At 40.2% G+C, this 27026-nt stretch overlaps 1 protein-coding gene across 2 annotated transcripts in view; it reads right to left on the minus strand.

Annotated features, from left to right (window-relative positions):
* The window catches only part of raver2 (ribonucleoprotein, PTB-binding 2), a 79219-nt gene extending 52571 nt beyond the window's left edge, over positions 1–26648 (minus strand). For both annotated transcript variants that reach the window (XM_067514294.1, XM_067514293.1), the window contains exons 1-2: positions 26325–26648; positions 9810–9876 (exon numbers count right to left, since the gene is read on the minus strand). In XM_067514294.1, coding sequence (XP_067370395.1) covers positions 9810–9876; positions 26325–26597 — 340 coding nt within the window. In that variant the 5' untranslated portion in view covers positions 26598–26648. The remainder of the gene's footprint in view (positions 1–9809; positions 9877–26324) is intronic.
* Positions 26649–27026: the final 378 nt, after the last annotated feature.

The raw sequence follows: 27026 nt of genomic DNA on the forward strand, positions 1-27026 counted from the left end.
GGCCTCCATTGAAAAGCAGGGATTCCCAGGATAACCCTCACTATTATATTCCTAGATCCCTCTCTCCGCAGTCCTGCCGAGTTAGTGCACATATCTCTGGACTGGTGGCGACATGTGGAAGCGCCTGGCTCAGTGTGGCTGGTTGGTTAGCTGACTGAATGGATGGATTGATGTTTGCAGATTCCTAACAGACTGGTGGATAGCTCAAAATATGCATGAATGTGGGTACATAAGTACAAAATCTCAATTTATTCATCTGCATGCCTGTTGAGCTGCCATTCTGATCATTTTAGAGATTGGTTGAGTCTAAGCACCACGGTGCTGATACAAAATCAAAACTCCAACCTTCCATATCCAATATTTAAAACCCGACTGTCCAAAAGGCAACCATCTTCCTGATTTGAATTTTCAATGGGTTGTGGATCAACCATTCTCGCTGTTTAGAGGAGCGTTACAGAGGGGCTATGCTTCTGTTTTGTGACCTCAAATGATTTGTGGATATACAGCAAATAATCAGTTAAATCAAAGTAAAGATATGGATCACCGCCTGAAACAAAATAACTGATAGGCAGTAGAAATTAATCACCTTAGACAGAAGCTAAAAATGAGAATTAATTAAACCTCATTAGGGTTTTGATTTATGTATGAATTTTGTTTGGGCTGTTTTCATAAAATGAAAGTGAGAAATGTGTTAAAGTTCAAATGCACAGTGGACAGGCCAATGTAGTGACACACACACACACACACAAAACATAATTTATCAAAAGTCTCTAGCAACAGGTGAACTCAAAGCTTTTGGATGTTGTACCTGAATTTTTAATTAATCGTCAACAGAGCTGGAATGTAGCGATGCAGAATTTGTTGCAAACTCATAATCTACTCTGATAATGAGATTTTATCCAGTGCTGGCAATCCCACAAGATGGGGATATGAGCATGGAGACTGACTATTATGGATACTTGAGTTCTGAATGCAAGCCATGGGCCAGGTAAGAAGCTGCTGGTAAAGTGTCTGCAGTGTGTTAATGGGGCGGAAAGGAAAGAAGTGAGGAATGTGGAAGGAGCCACAGATCAAAGGACAGTGAGAAGATCAGATTATTTTCCTAAGAAGCAATTTTGCCAAACTTTTGCTTTTTGGCAAAAACCAAAAAGGAGAAGTAACAAAGGCAGTTGATAATCGTGTGTGTGTGTTTGGAGTGTGGGTGTTTAAGGAAAAATATCATTAACTGAAGAGCTGAAGCAACAGCCTGAAGCAAAGCCACAAATGGAGACATGGAGTTTCTCACACACACACACACACACACACACACACACACACACACACACACACACACTCTGCAGGACACGCTTAAACACACACATTAACTCAGATATGTGCACTGCAGGACACACTGACAGACACAGACACATAAACAGTCCCATCGGTATGACCTAATAAGTCCAACAGTGAAAGCTGGCTCAATGAACTGATATGGTCATGCGGTGCAGATGCATGCCAACGCTGTTCCGAGCAGAACATTTCAATTATGGAAGGGTTTGAGAAGGAGCCAGAGGAGCTTCCACAAACTAGTTGCCACATTGAGAAAAACTTTAATATGTGACAGATTTTTAATAAATAAAATAAATTTCCTCCACACCTCAACAAGGGAGGAAGTCAGTGAAAAGTTAGTAGAAATGTGCATCCGCTGGTTTTACTAAGTGTACTACTACGTTCTAAGTGTCTGTGATTGGAACAGTTGATTTTTATCAAAAAAAACAGCATACACCGAAGCCAGAGTATACCCTGGTGCAATATCACTAAAATGTTAAATCAACTGCCATATTTTAGGTTCAAAAACATTCTTTGATATTTGAGTAGAAGCTGAAACAGTAGCATTTAAGAGGGGAATAAGGAAAGTCATGATACCAAGTGCTTCTGACTTGACACAGGGCTCATTTGTGAAAACTGGTATTGCGGTGACTGATCAGACAGTGAGCAGGACACTGGATGAAGTCAACCTCTGCAGATGGGATCCAAGAAGGAAAAACTCACAAAGTAGCACAGAACTGCAAGATTAAACTTTGCCAAAGACAGCGACAAGGAGACAGAGCCCCATCTATGCTCACATGAAACCAAAAAGCAAATGAGTTTGGCTTAGACTGGGTGCAGCATGGACTTGGCCACGTTGATTCAACAATGCAGACCATATTTCGCAATATGTCCTTTTAAAGTAGACTTATCAAAGAAATGAGTTTCCAACTACAAACAATAAACTGATACTTAGAAGCAAACAACAAAATACTCACATTCCCAAGTGACTAGGTTAGCTTTGAATAAAAAGTTCTGCATGCTTGACTGTGCTTTTTGTCTCCAGTTATGATTTACTCAGCCCGGGGAATATGTCTGCATTTCACACCAATTATAAAAATCTGTCTGCCCACATACTAGAACCACAGAACCAGTCTTCGGTCCCCAGGGGTATAGTACCTTTTTTAATCTGTAACTCCTCAACAGCAAAGCCTGACCTACATGGCGTTCTTTAATTTTTGAATGTATGTTTAAAGATATAGTTAAGTAAATAGAATTTGACAAAAATTGGCTTATTTTGAATAAACCGAGGACATGTCTTACATTAGGCTATGTGTTCTTAAACAATAGCATCAATATATAAATTAATTTATACCTTCAACATGAAGGTAAAACTCATGAAAAAAAGTTTAAAAATGGTGTTTGTATACTTACGTTTTCATCACACATTTCTTAGAGAGCCCCGGGGCTAATAACACCAAATGCAGCCGCAGGGGGACATAAGCCAGTGTCTTCTTGTGCCATTCACAAGTCTGGATAAATGGAAATTAAAAATGCAAATCATGACTTTCACACCGAAAATGACTTCCATACCGGATCGGTCGGGTTGGGGTTAACAATGACCGCCACCGGTGCTGTTGACCTAAAGGGTACGGATGGAAATTGGATTACTGTTGGTCAAAGAAGGAGAGGAGGAAGGCGAGTTCGTAGGCAGAGAGAGAAGAGGAAAGCCAAGAGTGTAGGACTGACAGTAGAGACTTTGAATGTTGGGACTATGACAGGTAAGGCTAGAGAGTTGGTTGACAGGAAGGTGGATATACTGTTTCCAGGAGACCAGGTGGAAAGTTTGCAAGGCTCGAAGCTTAGGAGCAGAGTTCAAGTCATTTTACCATGGGTCAGATGGGAAGAGAAATGGAGTAAGAGTTATCCTGAAAGAGGAGTTTGTGAGGAATGTTCCAGAGGTTAAAAGAGTATCAGGATGATGAATCTGAAGCTGGAAATTCAAGGCCTGATGTTTATTGTTGTGAGTGGTTATGCCCCACAGGTAGGATATGAGTTAGAAGAGAAGAAGAAATTCTGGAGGGAGTTAGATGAAGTGATGCAGAGCATCTCCCGAGGTGAGAGAGTGGTGATTAGTGCAGATTTCAATGGACAAGTTGACAAGTAGACTTTACAAAGAGGATGGAAATAGCTGTAGTGAAAACTTTCTTCCAGAAGAGGCAGGAACAGAGGGTAACGTACAAGAGCGGCGGTAGAAGCACTTAGGTGGACGACATCTTATGCCGACGTTGTAATCTGAAAGAGATCAGTGACTGTAAAGTATTGGTAGGGAACAGTGTAGCCAGACAACACAGGATGTTGGTGTGTAAAATGACTCAGGTGGTGAGGAAGATGAAGAGGACTAAGGCAGAGCAGAGGACAAACTGGTGGAAGTTGAAAAAGGAAGAATGTTGCCTAGTTTTTAGGGAGGAACTGAGACAGACTCTGGGTGGTTTGGAGGTGCTTCCAGATGACTGTACCACTACAGCTCATATGATCAGGGAGACAGGTAGGAGGGTACTTGGTGTGTCATCGGGAATAGGAAAGTGGGCAAGGAGACTTGGTGGTGAAACGAGGAAGTTAAGAAGTAGGAACCAGAGGACAGAAGAGAGATAGAGATGGGAAGGATGTGCAACACGTTGTGGTGATTAAAGATAAGGATGGTAATGTATTGACAGGTGCCAGGGGTTTGATGGTAAGATGGAAGGAGAACTTTGAAGAGTTGATAAACAAAGAAAATGAGGAGAGTTGGAAGAAGGAATGGAGGAGAAGTGTACTGATGCCGAACGGTGAGGTTACAGGGAGCAGAGGTGAAGAAGGTGCAGGACTTTAAGTACTTAGGGTCAACCGTTCAGAGCAATGGAGAGTGTGGAAAAGAGTTGAAGAGGCGAGTGCAGGCAGGTTGGAACAGGTGGAGAAAAGTGTCAGGTGTGTTTTGTCAGGTGTGTTGTGTGATAAAAGAGTATCAGCGAGAATATAAGGAAAGGTGTTCAAGACGGTGGTGAGACCAGCGATGTTGTTCGGTTAAGAGACAGTGGCAATGAAGAAAAGACAGGAGGCAGAGCTGGAGGTAGATGTTGAGGTTCTCTTTGGGAGTGACGAGGATGGACAGGATCAGGAATGAGGACATCAGAGGGACAGCTCATCTTAGTTGTTTTGGAGATAAAGTCAGAGAGGACAGATTGAGGTGGTTTGGACATGTTCAGAGGAGAGACTGTGAATATATCGGTAGAAGGATGCTGAGGTTGGAGCTGCCAGGCAGGAGGTCTAGAGGAAGACCAAAGAGGAGATTTATGGATGTAGTGAGAGAGGACATGAAGTTAGTTGGTGTGAGAGAAGAGGATGCAGAGGACAGGCTGGTGACCCCTGAAAGGCAACAGCTAAATGAAAAGAAGAAAGGGGCTAATAACAGCAAAATGGTATATAAAACCTAAATAAAACCATTTTCCTATTTGAGACTAATTTGGCTGATAACAACAGCATAGCAAATCTGAACATCCTGATATGAAAATGTTCAACAGAGATATACAATATTTTCTCTATTAACAGACAAATCTGCACTGTGAATTCTAAATGTTGGCCCAGCTTTAAATTCGATTAAAGATCATGCAGCCTGATTTATAAGTAAATAATTCCACATCATATAAAATTAAACACCTTGAAGGGAAATGTGAGTCAACCCGTGGATCACGTAGCCTCTGTCCATCCCAGTCTCTCACGCTCTCCACCTGCTGACGTTGTTCATTAGCCATTAAAAAGACTGACTGTAAACCAAAATACTTGCTTGATTCCAGTGCCTGCTGAGATAGATCAGCCCCATCACACCTCTGGATTAGCAGTCATTGTATTAAGATTGTAATTTCCCATAAAGGGCTTCTTTGAACATCATGACCGTGGTTAAAGTAGTGCCAATTTAGTCCCTTTTTGCAATTACACTACAGCCGAAGTAAAAAGTTGTGTTTGTACTAATAGAAATACCCAATACTTATTAATGCAATTATGAAGCAATTACTAGCCTAGCTACACTAGAAAGCATCTGTTTTTACAGTTCAACACACTTCATCAGACTTTATTCATTTGTGTTATAAATTATTATTTCATGTTAATACAAAGAGGCATTGAGTATGAGATTTTGTATAACATCAGTCATCAGTAGCCCCTATCCCACTTGTTTATCAACCATTTTTGCCCAACCGACTGATGATGACCTCACTCAGGTATGTTCAGCCAATCAGAAGCTGGAAGCAGTGCTTTATAGTAAGCCAACTATGATAAAGTACATTGTGTGGTCAAGGATGGGTAGCTTCAACTGGGACTGTTTAGTATCAGTGTTCGCTATCCATAACAGCTCAGTGGCTGTTACATTCAATGTAATGAGACAACAATAATAAAAGATGGTTAATCTGTCATATTTACACAACAGTAACTGCAGTAAAAAGGGTATTTTAATATAAATAACTGCACACCTCATTCATTTTAAATATGGTGGCCAAAACATTAGAACCACCTCTTCTTATAATGCACTCCAATACGCCTGCATTACCCACTTTGACTTCAGTAATAAACTCAGAATGATCACCTTTCTGACAGTTTCAACCTACAAACTGAGAAACAGTAAGCTTATAAAAGTAGAATTCATGGCAGAGCCACTGTATGGGATTGCATTAAATTACACAGGTACACTGCAGTGTTTGCCTCCACAGTGCTAAGGGTCTGCACTTCAAGAGCATTAAATTACCTTAACTCATTGAGCGAACTTAAATTAAAATGAATTTCCAGAGTGATACACTTCACCTGTTGCATACTGGAAGAGACACATCAAAGCAGAATTTTCCTTCAGCTGTGACACTCGACAGACTGAAAAGGTGAAATGAAAAAAGAGACAGAGAGAGAGAAGGGAGAAGGTGAGAGGGTGAGTCAGACTGTAAACACTTGGTTGGGGTGAGGTTATCCAGCTGCCCTGAAAACCGATCCAATTGTAGGCATGTTCAAGCTGACTGCTGTGTGTCTCACACACACACACACACACACACCTCTACTCGCCCCATAAAACACAGCTGTAGATTTGTTGACAAGTTAAACGCACACACTGAAATGAGTACATCAGTACAAATACAAATACGTACCAAATAATAACTACAGGAGCTGAGGCTGGACGGAAGAGTGTGTAGTGTGTTTAGGGTAAGTGAAGAGGCGACAAGCCAGGGGGTTATGGGATCAAGGCAAAATATTTAATCCGTCAACACACAAACACACAGAGTGAAAGGCTACAGAGGCATGAAATCAATCTTCCACACCTCTCACTGAAGCAATGAGAGATCTCCCACCACACACACACACACACACACACACTCAGGAAACAGTGTCTAACCTGCCCGCTGAACCTACAGGGGTAACGCAGTAGCGCATAGTGTTTCACATGCGTTTTTCTGTCAGCCATCTAACATGTGTGACAGATCAAAAAGGTTTGTATTTTAATCAACATTTTATGCTAAACAGCAGTAAATGAAGCTCAAAGCATAGTGTTATTCCTCAGCCACAGTGTTTAAGTATTAGGCTCTAGGTGCTTTCAAAACATGTCTCCATATTGTGTATGAAGGCTTTTGGGCTTTGTGCGGCTGTTGCTGCTCTGCTAAGTGTTCACACTACTTTATGTGTAGGCACCATGGATGTTTTCTAAGAACGAGATGGCAGAATAAAAACATGTGGAGCATTTTTTGAAAAGCTATCAGCTCCCCCATGATTTGTTGTTCCACCAGAGCTCGTGGAATAAAAGTGAATCCCAAACACAACCATGTTAACAGATTACCAATGATCACCTAAATACTTTTCTCAATGGTTTTGTTTGCAGTTTCTATTAAAAAATGCTCACCAAAGAGGATAATAGCAGTAATAGGGGCTTTGTGTTGCACTGTAGGGGAAAATCGTTTTGAAAATGACGGTGTACAGCCAGGCTGGTCAACAATTTGTCATGGAGAGTTATTATTCAGGTTTTCATTGCACTCGATCATCTTGGCAGGTGAGTTCTTCCTCCATTCTTAAAGGAGCACAAATCATAAGTTGGAGTCTTTGTCAGAAGACAAGTTCCAGAGTGTTGGCTGCTTACAGCTTATAATTGACCACCACTCATGTACAGTTTGATGGTCAATGTTCAAAGACAGGGTTGGAAACTAACATATGCACCATTACATTTCCATTATACTGGTTATTCAGGTTGGACAAAACATGCTGTGAATATGCTCTCTGTGTTGCTGCCCCCCTCTCTGTGTGTAATCCAGTCTTTCCTCCGCCATAGATGTAAACACAAACTATCAACACATTCCTGTGCACTGACCGGCTTCAAGCTTCAATGTGAAGCTAACAAGCTGTGAAAGCCAACTGCCATACCTCTATACACATGTTCCATCTTAACAGACACTATTAAAAACTATTGTTATATTACCTGAGAAAAAGACTTAAAGGAAAAACCTTCCTATTAATATTGTTTTAACCCAGGGCTGTCGAAAATAACTCTTTGAAGATTCTTCTAATTATTCTCCATCTTATTTTAAGAGGTTCCCAGATGCTACCGCATTAGGTTGTCAAACTGCTAAATCTAGTTCTTGAAAAAAAGTAGTGGTTCACTGAAGAATAAAGAGAGAAATGAAAATAAAGTGAGTTGGGTTGAGGGTAGGAGACCATGACAGGGCAGGGTCAGAGAGGAATGAGAAAAGGATAAAGAGCCATAAGTGACATTAAAAAGTGGAAATGAACAGCTGATACCATTGCTAGGGTATTTTTACTTTGTCCTGAACAGCCTGGATGATGTTGGACTTTCATCGCTTTCCAGTCACCTAAGTACAAGAGTCGAACACGCATGCCATCACCACAGTGCCCTAATTAGTAGAGTGCCATGGCTGCTGGGCCGATGACGACCAGTGTTTCATCAGGCTCTCATTTGCTCTGAAACACCATTAACCTTTTGGACAGGCTGGTGCTTTGATATCTCAGCTGTTTACAGCTCCCCTCATCTTTCTGAAAGCGTTATGTTTCAGGTGCTTGGCTGATTGCATGGACTAAATATAGGCACTATGTAAGATTTCCCTGGAAAGGGACACGCTCTAGGGGCAGGGGGTCTGCTCCATGTGTTCTTCTTTAAATATATTCAGAATATGAATATAATATATGAAAACACTAAAATTAGAACAGCTGGAATAATAAATTTTCGGCCGTAATTTCCTTAATGTAGTTTGGAATAGGAATATGATTAAGTAAAGTGTCGCTAAAATGTGGTTAATTCTGCTGTGTACTTAACAATTAAAATTAATGTGCGAAAACTGTATAATTTTACTGGCACATTCATAGGTGTGCAATGTGATTTGAAAAGACTTTAACTAGAGGTGTCCTGATTCGATCAGGGTAATCTGTATCTTCACCGACCCGGGCATTTTTTTGTTTTTGTTTTTCAAAGGATTGGGATTGGAAAAAATGAAGCTAATCCAATTCAATCCACACACAGAACCCTGCTCTCCTCACAGCAGGCTCCACAGTGCAGTGCAACAAAAACTGTGTGTGAATATGAAAACTTATTGTCGCACAAACTGAAGTGACCGAGATCAGACACTGAAACTCATTGGTTACACTGTTCTCTGTAGCCTGTGTCTTTACAAAGCCAAACCAAAGTCTTTCTACAGAACCTCTATTAACGTGACTCAGAATCTATACTGGCAAATACAGTAAAAAAAAGGAATTGGATCATGCCTATTAATAAGGAGCAGACAAGGCCTTATGCTCACTAAGTCACCTTCAATTATCTCAGGATCCTATAATTGTCCAATAGACAATTTGTCAATTGTCTATTGGACTTCATTTGCTCAAATCACCCATCACTGCTGCTAGTCTGCCAGCCTTTGGGTGTGTGACAAGTGTTTGTAGCCCGGCAGACACTTTTCATCTAAGTAACACTTTTGAGATAATTACATTCCGCTCAGCAAAATGTAAGTATGTTTAATATTTGTTTGAGGGGTCAAACCTGCACTGGTGTCTGTGTCTTTAAGATTGTGTTTGATGTTGAAATGTTGTCCCAGCTTCTTCAAAGCGGTGCTCTTCATTTAAGGTTAGTGTGGAATTACTTAGGGTCAAAGGTAGCAGGGTAGTCGGGAATTTTGTTGTTTCCTAGATTTTAGAGGCTTGACAAATATTATCTAAATTAGGGTCCTCGCAGTACAGGGGTACTAGTACAGTACAACTTAAACTCTTAAAAACATCATCAGTTTTTGCACAAATACAACCTATAATGTATTTAGATACCCAGACAAGTTCTAAAGCCAGATAAAGGGGACCCAATTAAACAAATGAGGCACACACACACACACACACACACAAACACAATGTTTACAGGTCAAATTTAAGTACAAATACATATTGATTAATTGGTCACAAACTTTTACAGTACACAGTGAGAGATGGGCATCGCTTTATATTTAGTCAAGTGTGAGTTTTACCTGTGCCTTTGTTGCGGTCCACAAAGCAGTACTTCAGTTCATATTCTTTCAGAATTTCATGGACTTCCTATGAGAGACATAAAGAGAAGACTTTAGTCAAAAGGTCACCAAAAGGTCAGAATAACTAAGTGTTAAAAAGTTGGATCGGGTGTAAAACATACTTCTCTACTGCTGCAACTATTGTCTTTAATTGCCGACAACAACAAATTCCCTTAAAAGTCACTGTGACAACTTGAATTTAAATCATATAAAACCACTTTTAAAACACTCTATTACGTGAATCTTTTCTTTAATATAAATGATTGGGAGACTCCATCAGTTGCCCTAATTTCTTTCAAACGGGTAATTGTTCAAAACAATGGGGGAAAAGCCTTTTATCTCCTGTCAGGCTTAAAGTCACAGCAGCACACCTCACACACACACACACACACACACACACACACACACACACACACACACACAGCATCATATAAACAGTAATACATCTCATTTTATTTTTAAGAGTTTAAGCTTCGACTCTCCTGAAGGAATGTCTCTTTAGTGACAGTAAAGTGAGAGCAAAGAAAGAGCTGCAACAGAGAAGCGAGCGATTTTTACACCCTACCTCTGTGGATTGTGAACTCCACTGCTCACTACTAACTCTGTTAGCCTCGGTGCCATCCTGATGGTTTTCACGGCAATATAGCCACACAGGATCTCTACTGCACAAAAGCCAAACTGTTCAGAGCTTGGCAACAAGTGTTTTTAGTAAGCTTGTGTGATATGAGCAACATCGTGGATACAGTCACAGTCAAACTCGTGCAGGAGCACAACAATGTCGGATCGAACAAGAACACAGTGGAGGCGGTGGGCCTGAACAAACAACCACATTTTCAAAACCCCCTAGGCCACAACCTGAAATCTGTGGGGGTGAAAAGATCACCTCAGGATAAAGCAATCAGTGTTAGGTGCCACCACAAACATTACATAACACAATGACCAGTTCACAGCCTGCTCATCAAACAGCACTTTCAAACGGATTTATATTCTAATCAAACACAGCGAAATCTACAGAGACTACAAGTCATGTAAATATTAACAAATATTTTAGTGAATTCTTTTTTAGTGTTCCTTTAGTGAATTTTATAATTCACCTGGTTTTACATATTTAAAATTGTCTTTCTGGTATGAATTAAAGTACTGAATGGCCCAGATCTGCTGTTTACAAGAATGAAACTTGATGGGAAAACTAATATACTGATAACGACATCAGCATCTCGACACACACTTTGCAGGTGTACTGAGAGGTTGCTATACGTTGTATTGATTTTTTGCCCTATTTTGACGTAGCAACTTACTGGGTACAATACATTCATCAGGTACCCCAGGGTCTTCCTTCAGTATTGCCCCTGTTGCAGTTTAACTTTACCTACTGTAGCTATAAGATCACAGACACTACTAAGCACCTCATCATGTCGAATCTTTATTTCACACTACTGTGCTCTTCTGATGACAGGCTGTTGACAGCTGTATGGTAATATTTCCTAATGGTTCAGGTGCTCTGATTAAACCTTGCTAAACGAGTTATCTTTTCCTTGTGCTGATTTCTGACAGAATTATTAGTAAAACTGTGGCAACTTCAGGGGTGTTGTTTACATTAATGATCAAATCTCACAAACATGCACCTCTTTCCAAACAGGTGGTATTTATCAGTCTGAAACAAGTAATTTGCCACAGGCTTGTGTAAGAGTTTGGTGAATCTGACTTGGAACGCTCGTTCAAACCCCACAGGAAAAGTATGAGATGCACTTTTATTCAAACTTTTTAAATCCAATAAATGAACTGCTGGTTCGGAGCAAAAAAAAACAAAAAGGCTTCAAATGTAAAATGCGATACTTGGATGGATGTGTCTAGTATTGTCACTAATTCTGCTAAAATCCTGTGCTTTTATTCATGGCTGGCTAATGTGTGTGTTTTGTCTTTTCATTGAAATGGAAAAAACACAGAAATGAAGCCAGCATAATTGTATTGCGTGACCTCGGTCACACAGTGGTCACCTTTTATGCCATGAAAGCAGGCTTGACATTTCTGGGAGGTCATGCGGATAGTTACTTCACCAAAAACCATTTTATTGCTATAAAAACTAAATAAATAAATAAAAATCTACCTCAGCATTTGAGGTGTTCTCAAATGTACATTTTCTTTTCTTTTTTACCCCTCCAAGCACCATCCAGCCCACTCATGTGCGCGGTGAGCAGGCATGTTACATATCAGCGAAGGCCATGCAGCCCACACAGAAGGTCGACTCGCTCGCCCTTAAAAATCAGAGCATAGAGTGATGCAATCATTGAGAGGAAAACAGAGAGCGAGAGAAAAGGAAAAAGGCATTTTATTTTGGATTTCTGCTCCCTATTTATCCATTTCGTGATTCACATAGCCTGCCACGAACAGAAGAATATTCACAGAAATGACAAATTAGCGAAACAAACAGCTAAAAATGAACTGTGTGCAACACCCACTTTGATAATCACTTTTACCAAGTGCATTCTCTAGATTTGCTGAGGAACAGCCATTGTGAGCTACCCATTCTGAGCCATGATCACGCAGCAGATCCACATCCACATCTCACTTTAGAGGAGCTAATAAAGCCAGATATCATCTGTTCCCTTTTAATTTGAAATATCCGTTTTATGCACATTATAATACCATAACTCAGATTTCATTTAACACAGATGCACATCTCAAGGTCAATTCAAGATTCTTTTCTTACATAATCAAATATAAGCGTTTGATTATTGAAATGGCTCGATTATGCTGTAGTTTAATGGAGCAAATGTAACAGGAAAGAATACGATTAAATAATTTCCATTACAGCATGCTTGTACAAATGTGTGAGGATTTCAGTGAAGTGAATTAAGCAGTGATTGCCTTCCTTTGTACTGGCTTATCCCTCTGTTGCATGTTTCTCTGTCAACAATCCATGTCTTTGCAGGAAAGGAATAATACATTCTTGAATTACTTAGAATTGTGAATGAAAGGTAATTAGACAAAAACATCAGTTCCGACATGCAAGAAATAATGAGAGCGGCTGAGCAAACGGAACAACAATTTTAAGGGGAAATCTAGTCTTATCAAGTGTGCAAATACACACAGTAAAAAACAAAGAACAAAAGAAGGGAATCAACACTTTAAATGGTGTAATGGACAATATGCCGTACTAATGGGGTTGATCGTGCTACTGTCATTTCCTCTTGTGCTGGTTTAGCTGAGCTGAAAGTTTGTCTCTCCCTGCACCACTGGCACAATACAAGACATGTAGGACTATTTTTAGGAGTCCAAACTGTTCTGCCCCTCATCTCAGCCAAACTATGCTGAGTTTGTTGATAATCCAGTTTGTTTCACTTTTTTGTTTCATTTGCTTTTGCATTACGTGTTTTAATGACCTTTTACTTTCACAACATCTCATCACTCTGTTCTACGATGCTCCACTTTGTCGAAATAGTGTAGTGGGAATCTCAATGAAACAGTTTTCTAATTAACACTGCTGTAATGGCCAAGCGATGCTCACTAGTGTTTCTAAACAGCCAGTGGGTTCAGTAAAGAGACAGTCAGGGAAAACTACAACTTTAAATTAAAAGATAAAACAAACACCGACACTCTTAAGAGAAGTAACCCCACAAACTGCAAACCACAAATTGATTTATTTTCGGTTTTTAGTCTAAATTAATCTACATTTTGTTGCCTTTAAGTGCTACAGTCCAACTTTAAACCCTATTCCACATTGGCAAACATTTCATTCTCAATTTCAAGTCTTCATGACTAACACCGACTGGACAGAGAACGTGGACGGTATGTGGGCAGGAGCTGTAAGACAAGCTGCTATCGTGTTTCCTACTGTATTCAAGGCTATCCTACAGTATGTTCTTCTCTGTCAAGCTGTTCTAAAGTACAACTGAGCACATTATTGTGTTCCATGCTGCGCTATCATGTTCCCTCCGAGTGTTTGAAAGCTTTAACAAAATATTTCCAGCGAGTCCAGTCAGCACCCCAGCACCAGCCTTATGCCCAGGGCCAATTTCTCTCTATGCACACTGCAGATATTCACACTTTGTTGCGACATTATAGCAAAGTGCCTTGAGAGCATGGGCTTGATAAGGAATGTGATACAGTAGCAGCCTTCTCTGGCAGCTGGTAAGAATACTCATGGCTGCAGTGGAGGTTCATGATAAAACATGAATGGCCTTACCAGCCAAACCAAAAGCTCAGCTTTACACCTGTCCACATGATGAAGCAGAGGAGGCCAGTTTCAGAATCAAGAATACTACTGGCACTACCTTTTTTTCACCGACTGGCTCCTCTGATAGCGGAAACACACAACTCACCAGCCAGACTTTACCCACCTTTTTATTTTGAGCTACCAATGATGCCATGGTTCACAAGCTCACAGAACACAAATGTTATTTACAACATGTCCAAGGAAGCGTTCATGTAAATGATGTAAAGGTTTACATGAAATTTTACATTTTTTAAATCATTTATATTTTTTTATGTTGCTCATTTGCATCACCCATGCAAACAGTTATGCTAACTCATTAGCAGTCATCCTCACTGTGTCACCAACAAGTATATACTGTGTATACAAAGTTCAGCCACATTACAATCACCAGGTGGTTTGCACAGCAGGGGGACTGTGTGTAAATGGACCCTACATTTCTGAAGATTTTCAAAAGGAGTTTCAAAAATAACATTTAGGTGAAACTTCATGCTACAGTGATATTATATCAGGAAAGTTGGGCATTTAAGTTGAAGCATGCAATGGTAATTTCTTCATCCCAAACTATTAACTGACACAAACGCTAAAAACAGTGGTCTCATGATGTCAAAATGTGAACAGCCCGATGAGCCAGGACCGTTTAAATACAAACTGTCATTGAACGATGGTTGATACTGGTCATTTTCTGATCTAATGTCGAGTACAAACTGGAAACAGAGGTGGCCTGAGCAGAGATGGGTGGTATATTTGCCCTGAAAATGTTTCAGACTTTTGTGTAGCAAGACTGTTTTCTGTAGATGTCAAATGACAACAATACACAGTTATTTGGAACAGCAATTTTTGTAAATGGTTACAGTGGTTGTCCTACAAACAGATGACCTCCATCCATTTTCTTTAAATGAAGTCTTTAAAAAAAAAAAAAAAAAAAAAGCAGTCCATAGCAGAATACAACAACGTTAAAAACCACAGGAGGTAAAATGAATGAAATAACTTCTTAATGCATATTTAGTGCAATAACAAGCCTGTTTCCTTTTTCCACACAGTTGCTAGCAGTTTCCTGCAAATACAAAGTAAACAGGCAGCAAATTGCATTTCATTTGTCTGAGTCTGGGTGTTGTTTTGGTCCTTTCACTCTTTAACACCGACAGCTTGTACCATTTGCCAGTCAAGGAAATTGTAACTCCCGTGAGGGTCACACTTAGCATAAAATGTACAAGGTAACGCAAGTGCAAGGTAGAAAATCCAAACTAAAGTGAATTTTTCCCCATCAACAGCAAAAGAAGAAAAAGAGAAGAGAAGAATGTGTTTAGTTTGGCTCTGTTCATTCATTGCACAAACACCCAAAAACAAGCAGATGCACACTGCTTTTATCCTGCAGGCATAAATGAGATGGTTTACACACACAAAGAGTGCCACTGGGGAAAGGGAATCCATGGGCTATCATCTGAGCTCTGTATGAGCGTGTGCGTGTTTCTGTGTGAGAGACGGAGGGACAGTGAGATTAGGGGACAAACACACTCTGCATGGCCTCCATACCAGCAGTAACTATGTCCTTGACCTACTGATAGAGTGATATATGCTGCAGAGAGAAAGGAGAGGACAAAGCCCAGGTCTGTCAACAAGCTGCTCCCACACTAAAATGTGCTTTAGAGCTATTAGCTTTACAGCGACTGTATCGTTATTTCTCACATTTATAAAACTGCAATATTGGCTCTGCATTCACACAAGTGTTTCTAGTGGGCCTGTACTTTTATGAGAAGTGCAATATGTTGTGCTCTGTCCATAAAGTACATAAAATTAAATATATGAATATACATTACGTAATATGGATTTTTAAATTTTATAGTCATACAAAGCCAAATATGTAGTTCTTAAATGTAAAGATAATTGAAGATAAGTGTATATATTATTACAATTCCAAGTTTCTGTTTGATAATGAATGGAATCAATACAGCAAAAAAGAAAAACACCATTTATACTTGTTTTCAAAGAAACAGCTGCAGCAAGTGTCTTTCTGTTCTGTTTATTTATCATAAAATATTACCAAAATTAGGACCAAAAAACAAAAAAGAATATGGAAATGTGGTCAAACCCAAAGGTCTGTGAGTGAGAGTGTATGTTTGTGTGACAGGTGGCTCAAACCATGCACAGCTTGGATCACTTGCCCATCAAATGCCGGAGAGCAGAGCTTAGAGAATGTGCATACTCACACACTGAGGACAGACAAGCAGAAATTCACAAGTGCAGACATCAGTTTCCTTTTCCTTCATCTTTACTTTCACAAGTGCAGACGTCAGTTTCCTTTTCCTTCATCCTTACTTTCTCTAGCTCTCAAACCTTTCACACCTTGTATGCTACAGTAGTTTAACACCTTCACTCTACATGCACACTGGTACTGGTTTTATTCCTGTACTGAATGCTCTTAATCTACATCCAGAATCTCTCCCACCTTCTCTCCACCAGTGTTCCTCCTCCCTAACATGCCTTTCTCCACTTCTTTATTTGTATCTTCGCTTTTTTTTTTGTCCTCCACTGGACTTAACACTGGCTGACTTGTTATATTTTCATGCTGAGTTACTGTTACCCTGCAGGACAGAATGCTAAATACACACAGAGGCACAGAAGACACTGAATGATCGTCCCTGACCTTTTTTAAATATTGGAAAAAAAAAACTGTGATATGATTATGTCTTACAGACTATTTTCCTGTCTTTTCTTTTGCTTCGCTTCCCTTTTTTCTGATGTGTTTCAGATGTGTCATTTTCAGTTGAGTAGAGCCAGATGATGCATGTAAAGCAGCGCAGCAGGAGCAGGGATTCAAACCCGTAATCAACCTCAGCAGTCACGAACACGTGGTCCAAGAGGTGTTTCATGCACTGAACACCAGGCAAAAAAAAAAGAAAAAGCCTCTCCACTTATAGAATCTTTGCACATTCTCCAAAGTTCATCATTGTGGGCAAATGGATTAAATGTACATATCAACATAAGACAAAGTGCTCTCTCCTTTAAGCTCAAGGTACCAAAATAAAGAACAATTTTGAAAAAAAATTTGTTGTATACATACAACAAAATCTAAATAAAACCATCAAAATGATAAGTTTTTATTATTAAAATAAGGCAAATAAAGATGTGGTATGCTATGCTGAGTCTGAAAATTATGGATTTGCCTACTGCAGTCTTTGTCCCACACCATGTCTCCATAGAAAAATTGATATTTGTCCTGTTTTTATTCATTATTCATTTTGCCCTAATTTGCCATAGTACAAACAGAAATCTGACATGACTGCTACTCCTACTTTTATTTCACAATTTGCGGCATCAGGACTCAGGTTACAGAGTGAAAATGCTACTGTCCCCCTGTAGAGGTGTGTGATTTCATATTAGAAGCTTCTTCAGGCCACATGCGGTTAAGAATGAGGAAAGTGAAATTACCTATTACCACTTAATTTGTTGGAAAAGGATTTTGGCATTTTGGAAGTTTCCCTGACAATTAAAAACAGTCAGAGATGCTGCCATTAGAGGAACTTTGATTTATAGAACGTCATTTTTTAATCTTTATTGCTCGTTTTAATTTCTTCATGTTACTTTCACGTCTATAATTCAGAAGCTACTTGATTTCATCTCCGTGAGGATAGAAACAGTGAGCTACAGGAAGCAGGTGGCTTGCCCTGAGATAGGACCAATTTCGGCTGTCATCCAGCACGAACCCCCCACCCCACCCCACGTCGATCCATCTTTGTTTGGCTCTAACCCTGAAGAAAAGCAGCCCAGATTGGAGGTTATTTTCCTCCCTGAGTCACCAGTCACTCCTCCTCAGCAATCAACAGCATCAGATTAAAACATCATTTTGTTATTTTTGTATGAGCTGGCTTGCAGCACCTGACGCGTGGGGTTTGCCACATAAGATAACATAAATGAAAATATGTGAAAGTGTTCGTCGGCCGCCCAGTGGTGGAGTGGTTAGAGTTGCTGCCTCACAGCTAAATAGGTCCTCGGTTCAAATCCACTTGCCAGCTGCAGCCTTTCTGTGTGGAGTTTGCATGTGTGGATTTCCTCCATCTAATCCACTTTCCTTCAACACTCCATAGACGCGGATGTTAGGGCCTTATTGGAAGCTAATGCGATGACAGTACAACAACCATATTTTAATCAGACATTTCTTTGATCTAAGTCTGACATGTTACAGCACTTTGTCCACAGTTAAAACCCAGAAAACAGTTTTAGCACATGAAGTATCACCGTGTCAGTATTGAAAGAAGCAACGTGGAGACAGAGACTGACGTTTTTAGCCATTAAACGAAAATGGCTTCTTGTAGTCATTTGTCCCCATAAACCCAAGTGCCAGTGAAAGCACCATGCACATCAGCAGGCTGCAGGTAAGAAAGTTATTGCCTTCTGTACTTGCGTTGGACACAATTTCGTATCATTACTGACTGAACAATCGAAAGCAGCTTCACTTTACAGCACTCGATAAGCATTGTGTTAAGTGCTGTAGCTTGTTAGAATTTGATCGTTTAAACTAAAATGTCCACACTAAAAAGATCAAAAAAGGGGATTGGAAAACGTTTGCAATATGTGTAAACAACATACAGCATATGAAAATTGTAACATTACTTTATTATTCATTTGCAAATGCCTGGTTAAATTATAGAATAATGGCGGAATTTAAAGTGTAATCATTTTTATAGGTGACCTATAAAACCACCTGCAACAAAATATTAATTTGCTAGGTACAGATTAAACTAGATTGACTGCCTTGTAGTTGTATTCGTATGCCAATCAGTGATGCAGTTTCCCTACAGTCTGTCCGCACCTATATTGTAGTCAGTTCATCCACGGACCCAAGCAGATGTTTCTGCCAGATGGATGAAGTTGGTTCCTCATGATGTTTCAGATATCACTCACAAGAATGGGATGTATAGACGGCTTGAAAACATAATGCCTCTGCCCACAAATGGCGGAACAAAGAGCAAACAAAGAGCAACTTGCTCTTTGTTTTTTTCATCATGAAATACAGAAATTTTTCTGGCTGCTGATCTAACAAAGCGGAGAAGATTGTAAAACGATGGCTTCCTAGAACCTGTGAAGGTGCTTGGGTCATTTTACATAATCCAGTGGAACAAATAATTGACAATAATTGCTAGATTCTCTGAAAAAATACCTTAAAGCATTTATCTGAGAATAACAAGTTTTAGTCATATGAGTTGTACAAACTTTATAATTATATCCTGTAGACAATTTTTGCTAGACGCTCAAAAGAATATTTGACAAGTGGGTTTGATTAATAACATTTTGGGTTTAGTATTTCTGTTCCATAAAGGTATAGAACAGTGACAGTTTTGTGCCTCTTATTTAATTCTATTTGTTATCCTGTAAGAATGACAGCTCTTATTGTGTGTACCTATGGAGGTCACAGCTTCCCAATAATATTGTTGATTTACATAAAGTAATCTTCCTAATTGGCCAAAATACATCACATAATACGGACATTTTTAAAACAAAACTGTATGGACTTGCTGATTTATCTTGGTTGTACAAACAATACTAGCAGCCAAACAGGTGCATCTCCATCTTGAATACCAGCAGGATAACTGACACCTCTACAAAACGTCTAGGTGACAAGTACCACAGTAAACAGCTAAATCATAACAGCGCATGTATGTGCAAGGCTCACAGCTGATGAAGGTGATAAAGGTTGCCCACTGTTGGGACTGTTGAGAGGGGCTGCCTTTATGAACACCTGCTGCTAACGCACACACGCGCACACACACACGTAAAGTAAGGCAGTCGGCGGAAAGAGAACAGTTGAAGCACATGCTGCTTTGTCATATTTAAATGAATTTTTCGGAACGTGTACATATGCAAAACATCTGCACACACACACAGTCGACTGGTAAAAAGAACAGTGTGTGTGTATGTGTGTAAGAAACTAAATAATGAAATGAAGGGAATTCCTAGGAAGCTCACCTCCAATACCAATACTTGGACAGTACTTCTGAATTCATTTTTTTGCATTAAGGAAGTTGGTGAATCTGGAAGAACCTGCAACCCAGGATTCTCTGAACTCTAATACTAGCAAATCATGGGCCAAACTTTTCCCCTTTTTACTCAGCAAAGAGCACTGTGCAAAACATCAGAGGCAAATTATATCGACTGCAACCAATTGATCTTAACTTTTAGTGAGAAAAATTGAATTTGTCTCTTGTCTATTTCCTCACAAAGCCAACGTTTTTATCCAACCTAAGACCATTTGTGAGAGATCTTCTTGTAATATCACTGTGTTTATGGACCTCAGTAGCCAGGTTACTTTCCTTTCTCAGGAAAGCGGATTTCTTAACCGTGATGTAAACGGGAAAGTTTGTTTCCAAAACCTGGGTTTAGGGGAATAGGAAATCTGATTTCTCCAGATAGATTTCTGGAGCAGGATGTTGATTTTTTTTGCCATGTCTACAGGTTTATAATCGGCGTTCTCCTAGTGCGTATGTGCGTAACAAAAGGCCGCAGACAGAAACACGCAGTTGTGTGAAAGGCTAAATGAAAGGAGGGATCATTAATGGGGCAATGCCTCATTTGTAAAACAAAGTCCGCCTGAAGTCTGACAGATTCTTTACCTAACACAAAGTGCCTCATAGAATAGAAAGACTAAATGCTTTCCCCTCAGACAGTTCCCAATGTGGATCAGCTGCGTGTGTCTCTTCCCCCACGCTGTCACTCTGCTGTTAAAACAAGAACACACACACACACACACACACACACACACACACACACACACACACACACACACACACACACACACACACACACACACACACACACACACACACACACACACACACACACACACACACACACACACACACACACACACACACACACACACACACACACACACACACACACACACACACACACACACCAAAAGGAAAAGTCACAAAGCAGCGTTTTCTGTCTCTATACAGTTCAAATGTGTGCACCAGACTTCCAAAGTAAGTCAGAGGAGAAATTAGTTTAGTCTCCTGCTGCATCTATACACGGATTTCCTGTAACCAGGTTTCTTACGTGCGTGTTCCTCGACTAAGTGCATGTAAACACAGTCACTGTGCGGCTGCAAGTGGCTCTGCATTTTTGCCGTTCACCAGGGACACACTGCCAGCTCTTTACTGGAGATGAACACCACTGATCACAGTATGTCATTTTCATAAGAAACGTCTAGCTTTTACCAAACAGGATCAATACTTTAAGGAACTTAGAGGACTTTTGTACTGCATCTGAACATCTACTGTTTACAACAGTTAACTTAAAATAAAACTCCAAATGTACCACTCCTGTTCTAACATGGCAAACATAAACACTGTACATTGTACATTTCATTGCTCATCGGATTTTACGGTTGTAGCAACAGGTTTTGAACATTAGTTTAATGATCAACTAAATCTTTGGTTTGTTGTTTAGAATGTTCATTTGCAAATGTACAACGATTTTAAAGGATTTCTAGTGCTAACATTTTAGCAAGTCATATGGATTTGAAACCCTGCAATGGGAGAGGCATTGTTAATGACCCCTATCTGAATCCTAAAATCAAAAAGAAAAATTAAAGTCTCCCTTGCATCTCATTTCTAGTCTTTGCTTTGCATTTTTCTCTTCTCCTTTTCGCCTCCTCCATCCCCCTACTTTCTCTCTGAGTTGAGGACCATTGGCAGAGCCATATATCTGACACACTGCACCACACAATGCACTGTTCACTAATGGGGCAGCGGGTATAAGAGGAATAGGAGATGGAGTCGTCTGGGCGTTGTCGAGTCCATTTGACAGGTAATGAGGTTTTTCCACCACCAAAAAATCTATAATCTTATGGAAGATGCTGTAATGTCAACAGCTGCACTATGAATCACTGGATTCCTGAAAAGGGTCCAGCAAAAATGATTTGAAAAAAACATGGTTTTTAAACTGTATACAGTGACATTTTTTAATAATATTTTAATTAAAGACACATTGACACAGACCTGCCAATGTTGACAAAAGTCTTGGAGTCTTATGCCAGGAAAAAATAGCACCCAAAAAGAGGCATAACACATAATTATTTTATTATTATAGCCATTATGATATATTTTTTTATAGGCAGCTGATTCAGTACCTGTGTACCTGAATAAAAAGGAACCCTTCAGAGAAGCTTACTATATACTCTGGCAAGAAAAGGTTTAATAAATTCAAATCTGACTTCTGCATTTTTAGGAAAGACACAATTTCTGACTGAGATGGGAGATAAATAGACTTAGGAAGACCTGTGTCTATGGTCTTGATGTTCATTGACATAGACCACATATCTGCTCACAAGCTCACAGTCAGGCCATACAGTTCAGAATTCAAAGAGCCTGAAGGCCTCACGATGGAAGTAGGATGAGCGAGAGCAGGTGGCTGAGCAGAGAGTGTAGGAACACGCAATAAGTAAATATTATTTGACACTCACATTTACTGTCAGTTTCTCAATTGACCATTTACAGAAGAAATGTGCACATTTAATGAAGAGGGCTTTTGTAGCATGCACAACACTGGCTATGCAAATGATTTAAGTGCACTAAATACGTAAACAGGTGAGTGCACTCTGAAGTAATTTTGAAGGGGAAATAAAGTAGTTTAATATATTTGTTAACTCACCGCATAGTGCTGTCAACGTAGTCACTTTTTTTGGTAAATGCTGTCCTTTTGGTTTTAAAAATAATTACAGCTAGCATCATTAATTTGCCTCACTTGATATTGCAGCTGTGATGTGAATATCAGCTGATGTTAGGGGCTACAGATTTACCAGAAAATAGTTTCAATAAACACACTGTTAACAGTATACAGTTTATACATGGAATGCAACACTTGAAATGTTTGCAACTCTAAAGCGCTGGATCCAAGAATCTGACTGAATTCTAAGGGCTTTGTCACTTCAGCCAACGTGGCTTTGGGAGTCCTACAAATATTGAGCCTCATAACCTCTCTACATTTGTATATACATATACAAATGTAGAATTTAATGCAAATGCAAGAACAACGATGACATTTATACCCAGCTCACAAGGTGTCAGTGGCTTTTTGCAGGGTTCAGAGTGACAAATCGCACCAGCATTCTTTGATATCGAAATTGTAGGGCCTACGGTTGGTAGGTAGGCGGCCGACCGACCACGGGGTCGGAGCGTTGTCGAAGTGTCGAAGTGTCCCCAGGCAAGCCCAAACCACCAATCCCAATTCCCAGCCATGCAGTGCCAGTCCAAAGCCCGGCAAAATTGGGGAGGGTTGCGTCAAGAATGGCATCCGGCGTAGCAAATGTGCCAAATCAACATGCTAGCAAGTGACAAATGTCTAGCATTTTTGCTACCCGAAATGCGTACAGGTTGAGGGAAGAACATAAGCTTTGGAGGCTTAGAACCTGGAAATCAAAACGCCACCATAATTTAGCATACTGCTGTCTAGAGATGCACACGGACAGTGGATGTAGACACACTACTATTTGTACTGCAGCTGGGGACACAGGCATGTTCAACAAACTACAAAACATGGTTTCTTTGTTATGTTTGAATGCTGCATTTCCACAGCATCTCCCAACTTAAGGAATCCTCTTCTCTTCATCATTTCATGCTCATTTCACTGGAAGCTGATGGTGTGCTAAGAAGAGATGCTGTACAGTCTTGTACAGAGAAAAGGTTGTCGTTGTTTAACACTGAAGTAAATGTGTGTGGGAATTTTCCAGCAGAATCAGTGCTGGATTTGCAGGAATAATTAAAATTATGCACAATTCATGCACAGGAATTCAGTCCCTGGACGCACAGTCCGTGCACTAGAGCTATGAAGTGCAGACAATTGTTTGGCTTAAACTTGGACTTGGTTTAAAACTCACCCAGTGTTTATCAGTTAGCATATACACAATAATGGGCTAAATTTATTTCGTACACTGGGTGGAGCATTATCCAAGAGAAGGGTTCTTATGACGCGGTAACTCAAAGGTGATGTCTAAATTACACCAACGCGGGGTCACACTAACTCGCTGGTATCGACAGATTGTGTAAGTGCTTTATCGGCCAACACCGGGTCAGTTTTAAAGCAGCAGCTTTTTAACCCATTCAGTGCCGGGTCAATTTGAACCTCGGAGAGTATTTGAGAAAGAATGTAACGGGACTAAATTAAGTCTTTTAAACCACAGTACATGAAAAAAGGCAGTGCTAACCATTCAAGTAGGGATGTCCCCAGACTGAGTACAAGTACTGACATTTTAGTACTCGCTGATACCAAGTACTGTTACAAATACTAAACTGTTTTGCTTGAGTTGCTCCTCGTCAATCCATTGCATTTAAGCAAATTTGCCAAAACCATTATGGTGGCAACCTCAGCTGAAAAGGTTTCACTGGAAAGAACAAAAAGAAAAGGAAAAAGATGAACATAGGACAGATTTAGTGAGATCCTGGACGGAGAATATTTAAAATATATATATATTTTTTTTAATATTCTTGAGAACTACGAGTATGACTGTGAGTAACAGGAGCTTGATGCTTTAGCACAGCAGAGCGTGCATTCGCCATATCTTAAAACAGCTCCAAACCACAGAAATATTTCCATCTCTGCCCACTTGCAGAGGCTAACATGATATTCGGCGCAGTATCACAGAAGCTTTACGAGTACAAGTAGAAGTACACAAAAGGCAGGATCAGGCCTGTTCCCCAATATTTGGTATCGGCATTGGAATATCCCTACATTCAAAAATGTTTTAAATTCGTTGTAATATTATGTTATCTGGGATTTAATAGTCTTGAGTAAAATGTTTTTCCATTTTTTCAATAGAGGCTCATTTCTGTCTAACAAGCTGCTGGCAATTTAACAGTATCGCTCCAGTCAGTAACTCCTACTGCCTAAGGTCAAAGAGTGTCTCCTTTAAGTGGACAGATTTATGTGGCCCGTTTAGCAGGGCATGCTTTAAGGCAGCTCACTAAACACATGAATAATGTGGAAAATACACCGAAATTCCACTTCTGTTGCTTGACCTGATCCCTCTCCATTCCGATTCTCATTTCTCACACACACAAAAACACACACACAAAATGCAGTCACACTCCCTCTCTCCTTACACACAACAAACAAACAGCCAGTAGGAAGCTGGTTCACCTTGGCAGTGCACGTCTTTCTTAGAGCCATAACCCTGAAGGAACACACCATTATCACCTCTGACACGCTGCCTCATAAAGGCTTGCAGATACTTGAAATGTATCACACTTGCTAAGAGAAATTAAAAAAGCTTGTAAAGTCTGTGGTTTGACAAAAAAAAAAAAAAAAAAAAAAAACATGCAGTGAAAGAACCTGTCTGAGCTATAGCAAGCTGTTTGACAACCCTTCAGGTTAGAAATAATAAATTGCACCTGTCACGGGTTAAAAAAAAAAAATAGCCAAAGTCATTCTTTCCCCTGTTTAGTATCATAAAATATTGTATGGTCCAAAGCCCAAGCAAATGAAATAGCTTTATTTATTATATAATAAAACCAATGCACTGATTAATGCAAGTAACGAAATAAAAAAAAAAATGTGTAGCTCAGTGATAATAAAAAAAGGCGGATGAAAAATAATGCCAAACTGGTGAACGCACCCACCCACATCAACAACAACTAATCCTGCTTTCTGACTTTATTAATCTAACGTAACTCATGTATTTTCGATGAAAGCGCAGATGCGTGACTCCATGCATCTCATATCAGAAGGGTGGTTACACCAGTTTGCAAATCAGTACTGTTAAGCGTGACTGACAAAGGTACAAGTTTTTCCTTCTTTTTGCAAGAAATGAGAGACTTAAAAGCGCCACGCTGCTTTTGTAAGTCACTGGGCAAGACGCGTTACACACAGCGTGTTTTGCAGTAAACAGGGCTCTGAGGAGGCAACCGAGGGCAAATAAAACACAGATGTTGGAAACGCTGGCAATTGTGGTTTTCAGATAGAAAGTGATAATTTTAATGGCAACTCTGTGTTCTCAGAAAACCTATCTGCGGCGTGGTGTTCAACGCACAGCCTGGCAAATGATCTGACGGCACAATTAAAACCGTAAATGCCCTGAGAGACGGGAATGCAAGAGATTCGAAAATCAACCAAAAGGTGAATTAAGGTCGTTGCACTGTTGGCAGCATCGGACATTCACTCCCCGGTTACTAAAAAGTACAACCGCCCAAACTAAAGCGTAATAAGAAGTCGGGATAAACGTAAAAAACTAAGTGAAGCCCGCTACTTTTCGCTCTCTGAACTACCTGGTTGGTGGTGTCGGGCGGCAGGTTCTTAATGAGGATTTTCCTCCTGTTGCTCAGCTCCTGGCGAGTTTTGGCCAGTCTCTTCTCGATCTCCTCCGGCTCCAGGTCCGGCAGGTCTCGGAGGCAAATCCCCGGCTCGGAGGACTGCGCTGCCGCCCCCTCCTCATCCTCTGGCTGCCGGCTCTCGGGGCTGTCCATCTCCGGGGAAAGTGCGCTCTCCCGGGCGAGGGAAGAGTGAACGCTGGGCGGCTGGATAGATGAGGCTGCCGCCATCTTGGGTATCTGAGGTAAAAGTGTGAAGGGAGCGAGCGAGAGAGAGAGTGTGAGTGAGTGAGAGAGAGAGAGAGAGAGAGAGAGAGAGAGTGAGTGAGAGAGAGAGTGAGAGAGAGTGTGAGTGAGAGAATTTGAGTGAGTGAGAGAGAGAGTGTGAGTGAGTGAGAGAGAGAGAGAGAGAGAGAGTGAGAGAGAGAGAGAGAATTTGAGTGAGTGAGAGAGAGAGTGTGAGTGAGAAAGAGAGAGAGAGAGAGAGAGAGAGAGAGAGAGAGAGAGCGCAGGTGGGATGTGTGCGCGTTAAAAACGCGAGAGAAAGGTAATAAACACCCCCTTGTTTATTAATATAGGAATGAAATATATTGCATTTACTCTTATGGTACGTGTTTTTGTTTTTGCTCAAGAAACAAATTGAGATAGTCACTTTTAAAA

Source organism: Channa argus, chromosome 8 (assembly GCF_033026475.1).
Source record: "Channa argus isolate prfri chromosome 8, Channa argus male v1.0, whole genome shotgun sequence".
In the NCBI taxonomy this organism is placed as follows: Eukaryota; Metazoa; Chordata; class Actinopteri; order Anabantiformes; family Channidae; genus Channa; species Channa argus.